The sequence below is a fragment of the Otolemur garnettii genome, unplaced genomic scaffold, assembly GCF_000181295.1.
Source record: "Otolemur garnettii isolate 467f Iridium unplaced genomic scaffold, OtoGar3 scaffold00153, whole genome shotgun sequence".
NCBI classification, from domain to species: domain Eukaryota; kingdom Metazoa; phylum Chordata; class Mammalia; order Primates; family Galagidae; genus Otolemur; species Otolemur garnettii.
In genome coordinates, this window is record NW_003852548.1 from 2,277,592 (window position 1) to 2,283,746 (window position 6,155).

At 45.9% G+C, this 6,155-nt stretch overlaps 1 protein-coding gene across 1 annotated transcript in view; it reads left to right on the forward strand.

The window, feature by feature from the left end:
* Positions 1 to 341: 341 nt before the first annotated feature.
* TBC1D25 (TBC1 domain family member 25) overlaps positions 342 to 6,155 on the forward strand; it is a 26,531-nt gene continuing 20,717 nt past the window's right edge. The window contains exons 1-3 of the mRNA XM_003799641.3: positions 342 to 641; positions 2,506 to 2,615; positions 5,176 to 5,330. Coding sequence (XP_003799689.1) covers positions 519 to 641; positions 2,506 to 2,615; positions 5,176 to 5,330 — 388 coding nt within the window. The 5' untranslated portion in view covers positions 342 to 518. The remainder of the gene's footprint in view (positions 642 to 2,505; positions 2,616 to 5,175; positions 5,331 to 6,155) is intronic.

Genomic DNA, 6,155 nt, shown 5'->3' on the forward strand with positions numbered 1-6,155 from the left:
TTTTTTTTTTTTTTCTGTTCAGCGGTTTCACTTAAAGCGAAGGCCACCAGTATTTGGAATAGATGACATCATCTGTCAGCAGAGGGGCGAGGTAACCTGGGGTGGGACATGGGGGCTGACGTCATCACGCAGTAGCTTCCTTTCCCCGCCTATTTCTCGCGCCCAAACCCGTGGTCTTTAACACATATCTAGGTGAATACGGAAGTAAGACTGCCAAAACAGCCAAACCAACGGAGGAGGGAAGGCGGGGCCTCATCAGGCGCCTGCACACTGACTGAAATGAAGCAAAATGTCCGGCTTTTGAGGGCGGGGCTCCTGGTAAAAGCTCTCCAGGCGCATGTGCACAGGCGACCTCCAGCCAGGGCCGGGTGGGAGGGGCAGTGGGGGGGCAGGGTCGCACAGTGCCCTATGCGCCTGCGCCCCGGCTCAAGGTGGGGCTGCCGGCGCCCACACCGTAGTGTGTGCACAGGGGTAGGGGGCAACTGTCAGCTGTCAAACCTGAGGTGAGCAGTGGCAGGATGGCGACAGCCTCTGGGTCCTCGGACTTGGCTGGCTCCGGAGCGCCCCCGCCCGGCGGGGGAACCCAGGTGGCGACGGCAGCTGAGGAGGAGGAGCGAGAGGTGGTACGGGTCCGAGTCAAGGTGAGGCTGGCAGCCGGTCGACATACCCACCAGGGCATCCCAGGGTAGGGGAAGGCTGTGGCAGTCATAGGATAGAGGGCGGGACCTGAGATCTGGGGCGTTACTGAGGGGCTTGAGGGTCCAGTGATTGCTGCAGGGGCGAGGGCCTGAGGGTGTGCGGCCTTAGGGATGAACCTTAGGGCGTGTGAATGAAAACGCTGGGGCAGGGGCTTACAGAATGGATGGGTGGAGCTTATGGGTAAAGGGGTGGGGCCATAGGTTGGAGGAGGGTCTGCAGTGATTGAGGGTGGGGCCCTGAAGAGCGAGAGGGACTCTTGCTGTCTGAAAGGGTTACTCTGAAGTCAGTCAACACATATGTGTTGAGAATGCACTTTTGTGCGATTCCCCACCATTGATGAGCAGGCATATTCCTTAGAAGAGACAACCTAATAAACAAGATGCTTCAGACACTAGAGAATGCCTTAAGGAAATAATGGAAAAGGTTATGAACTAGGGAGTTAACTTCAGCCAAGGTTGTACAGGAACATTTCCGGAGGAGGTCTTGAAGGAGCAGAAACCCAAATAAAAAGGAGTCATGTGCATATCGTGGGGGAAGATATTCTAGGCAGAGGGATCAGCAACAGCAAAGGCTGGGAAGTGGAGGTGAGCTTGGCATGTTCACCCATAGGTTCCCATATTGCTGGAGCAGAGAGAGTGAGGGGAAGAGTGGTAGGAGGTGACTTAGAGAGGTAAAAGGGGCCAGATGGAGAAGGTCCTTTGGTGTGTACTTAGAGGAAGAAGCCTATTGCAGTAGTTCCAGCAAGCAATGATGGTAGCTCAGACTAGAGTGGTGGTACTGGCAGTGATAAGAAGAGAGTCAGAAGTTCACTTGATCTCTAAGATAAATGTTTGGGAATTCAGAAAAAAAAGATGATGCCTGAGGTGTGAGTGAGCCAGATGAAGAAGGTGGGAGGGAGTTCCAGACAGGGGGATCCACACAAGCAAAGGTCTGGAGTCAACATATGTTCAAGGTAACATCCAACAATTTGGTTCTACCAAAGTGTAAAGTTCAAAACAACTGGAGAGAGGCTGACTAGGGCCGTATCAGCCCACCTGCTGGGGATCATAGGGTTGCTGTTGAAGAGATTTAAGGGGGGTGGTTATTGTAGGTTGATGTGCTAGATTGGTTGCAGCAGGTAGGAGAGATGTAATAGGGGCCAGACTGGACATAGTGATTTTTTGCGACAATAACTGATAGAACATAAAAGAAGGATTGGGGAACCTAGACTGTTGCAGGAGCCATCTCCTCACTGGATTCTTTGTTTCCTCATGCCCCACAGTCTATTCTTCACAGAGTAGCCAGAAGGATCCTGTTAAATCCCAATTCAGGCCACATTCCTCTTCTGCTTAGCAACCGTCTATGGGGCTCGGCGCCTGTGGCTCAAGTGGCTAAGGTGCCAGCCACATACTCCTAAGGTAGCAGGTTCGAATCCAGCCCGCCTGCCAAACAGCAACAATGGCCGCAACCAAAAAAAATAGCCACGTGTTGTGGTGGGTGCCTGTGGTCTCAGCTACTTGGGAGGCGGAGGCAGGAGACTTGCTTGAGCCCAGGAGTTGGAGGTTGCTGTGAGCTGTGATACCACAGCACTCTACCCAGGGGCACAGCTTGAGGCTCTGTCTCAAAAAAAAAAAAAGAAACCTTCTACGGCCTCCCCCCCACTCAGAGCAAAAACCAAAGTCCTTGACATGACCCAGAATGCCTGCCTCAATCTCGTCCCTCACACCTCTTTGACCTTGCCTTCTAACACTTTGTACCTCACTCCCTCTTCAGTGTGGTGATGTGGCCCCCTGATGGCCTGCCCTACCCTGTGTCTTCTCTCCCCAGAAATGTGAGAGCATCTTGCCACATGAGTTCCGTTCTTTTGCTGTAGACCCCCAGATCACCTCACTGGACGTGTTACAGCACATCCTCATCCGAGCTTTTGACTTGAATGGGTGAGTGAGAAGATGCTGGGACTAGCTACTGGACCACTCAACAGTGGTTTTCTGGCTTTGTTTGGTAGGGGTTTTGTTTATTTTACTGTTACAAATAATCTCACAGTGAACAGCCATGAATGCCTATCTTGGAATACAGTAGCCCCATATTTTCTAGGGTTTAACTTTCGGTGTTTTCAGTTACTCAAAGCCAACTGTAGTCTGAAAATATTACATACAATAAGATATTTTGAGAGAGAGAGACCATATTTATGTAACTTTTATTACAGTATATAGATGGTCCTCAACTTATGATAGTTGGACTTAAGATTTTTCAACTTTATGGTGGTTCAAAAACAATATGTATTCAGTACTATATTTTAAGGACCCTTATAATCATTCTGTTTTTCACTTTTTAGTACTGTATTCAATAATTTACATGAGATACTCAACTTTATTATAAAATAGGCTTTGCGTTGGATGATTTTGCTCAACTATAGACTATTGTAAGTGTTACGATTATGTTTAAGGTAGGCTAGGCTAAGCTATGATGTTTGGTAGACTAGGTGTATTAAATACATTTTCTACTGAATGATATTTTCAACTTATGGTGGGTTTATTGAGATGTAAGTTGAGGAGCATCTGTGTTATGATAATTGTTCTATTTTATTGTCAGTTATTGTTTTTGTTTGTTTGTTTTTGAGACAGAGTCTCAAGCTGTACCCCTGGGCAGAGTGCTGTGGCATATCACAGCTCACAGCAACCTCCAACTCCTGGGCTCAAGCGAGTCTCCTGCCTCTGCCTCCCAAGTAGCTGGGACCACAGGCGCCCGCCACAACGCTTGGCTATTTCCTGGCTATTTTTTGGTTGCAGCTGTCATTGTTGCTTGGTGGGCCTGGGCTGGATTCGAACCTGCCACCTTAGGTGTATATGGCTGGCGCCTTAGCCACTTGAACCACAGGTGCTGAGCCTTGTTTGTTTTTTTATAGAGACAGAGTCTCATTTTATCACCTTTGGTAGAGTGCTGTGGCATCACACAGCTCACAGCAACCTCCAATTCCTGAGCTTAGGTGATTCTCTTGCCTCAGCCGCCCCATAGCTGGGACTACAGGCACCCACCACAGTGCCCGGCTATTTTTTTGTTGCAGTTTGGCTGGGGCTTGGTTTGAACCCACCACCCTTGATATATAGGGCCAGTGCCCTACCCACTGAGCCACAGGTGCCGCCCTTAGTTATTGTTTTTAATCTCTTACTGTGCCTAATTTATAAATTAAACTTTGTCATAGGTATGTATATGTAGAAAAAACATAGTGTATACAGGGTTCAATACTATCTCCAGTTTCAGCTATCCTCTGGGTTATTGGAATGTATCCCCTGTAGATAAGTGGGGACTACTATATCTGGGAAATTTTAGTCATGAGATAATTCCTAGCAGTGGTATTGCTGGGTTAAAGGGTGTGTGCTTTCTAAATTTTCAGTAGATAGTTACAACATGCTCTCCAGACAGGTTTTACCAATTTATAATCTCACCAGCAACATATAAAATGCCTGTAGGTTCGGGACCTGTAGCTCAAGCAGCTAAGGCACTAGCTGCATACACCAGAACTAGTGGGTTCAAATCCAGCCCAGGCCTGCCAAACAACAATGACAACTTGAACCAAAAAATAGCCGAGTGTTGTGATGGGCACCTGTAGTCCAAGCTACTTGGGAGGCTGAGGCAAGAGACTCGCTTAAGCCCAGGAGTTGGAGGTTGCTGTGAGCTGTGATGCCATGGCACTCTACCCAGGGTGACAGTTTGAGGCTGTATCTCAAAAAAAAAAAAAATGCCTGCCTCATAGGCTAAGAGACACTGGTTACTACATGTATAAAACATTGCAAGATTTGCCAACCTGAGAGCTGGAAAGTGATGTTTCTTGGGATCAGGTGTGATGGTTATTTTGTCGTGATATTTATTTTAGAGGAATACATGTACATGGTAACAAATTGAAACAGTACAAAATTGATGGGTATTTAGGATGTTTCCATGGTTACAGTGATTATCACGCAACATACTTTACATAGTTACACAAGTGTATCTGAAGAATAAATTCTTAGGGTGGCACCTGTGGCTCAAGGAGTAGGGCACTGGCCCCATATACTGGTGGTGGTGGGTTCAAGCCCAGCTCCAGCCAAAAAACTGCAAAAAAAAAAAAAAAAAAACTTCTTAGTGATTTGCCTTTTTTTTGCATAAACAATTTTTGTTGTGAAGAATAACAAACACTGATTGCTTTATTTTTTATGTAGTAAGAAGGCTATTTTCTTCTCACTTCTATCCCTCAACTACCCTGTTACTGTTCCCAGAGGGGACCAACATTTTACCAGTTTCCAATGTGCCCTCCAGATACAAGCAAGTGTGTATCTATTTCTGTGTTTATGTAACAAAGTGGGTATAAATGACCTGGCCTCAGGCTGCCCACAATTCTTAGCACAGTACCCAGCACTTAGTAGGAAGTTGTTTTTTAACACCTTCTATCATCCTGTTTTGGAAACTGTCCTGATGCCCCCTGGGAGGTTTGAGAACTGTTTTGTATCCTCTGTCCAGAAAGAAGAACTTTGGCATCAGCTACCTTGGCCGGGACCGACTAGGACAAGAAGCTTACCTCTCACTCTTGTCTGACTGGGACCTCAGCACAGCCTTCGCCACTGCCTCCAAACCTTACCTGCAGTTGCGTGTAGACATTCGGCCCTCAGAGGACAGTGAGTACCCAGTGCCCTAGGGGTACTGCTCTGGGACCCACCTTTTCTTCATAGAGTGACTCTGCCACTTGCGGTAGGCTGGGCGGCAAGATGTCCTAGGTCCAGATCCTGATTCAGCCACTGCACCTCAATTTCTTTACTTCTAAGGTAGAGATTATGATATTTTAGGGGCATTATAAGGATTAAATAGGGAAGTTCACATAAAATGCCAGAATAATACATGACTGCATAATGAATGCTCAAAAAGTATTAGCTCTAATAATAATAATAATTGTATTGTACTATTGTAATATTTAACCTAGTAGTATATGTTATAGTTATATAATATAATATAACAGTATAACTGTGGTATTTTATATTTTAGTTATTATAATATCTAAATGTGATGCTTGTTATAATGATGGTAATTGTGTTTATTCATTCATCTTGTACTCATATTTGCTTATGCTCTTGTTCACTCATTCATTTGTTCCTTTCATCTCTCAGCCACCTCTTCTCTTTGTTTCTCTATTCTTGCCTATTCTGGTTCCCATGAGCACACAGATAAATTAAGGCATGGTCCCAAAAATTTGAGTATGAACCATATATTAGATAACAGTATTTTATCAGGGTTAAATTTCCTGGGTGGATGTCTTAATCTGTTTGTGCTACTATAAAAAACAGAGTAATTTATAAAGAAGAGAATTTTAGGCTTGGCGCCTGTTGCACACTGGTTATGGCGCTGGCCACATACACCTAGGCTGGTGGGTTCAAACCCAACCGGGTCAGTTAAACAACAATGACAACTCCAACAAAAAAATAGCCAGGTTACTTAGGAGGCTGAGG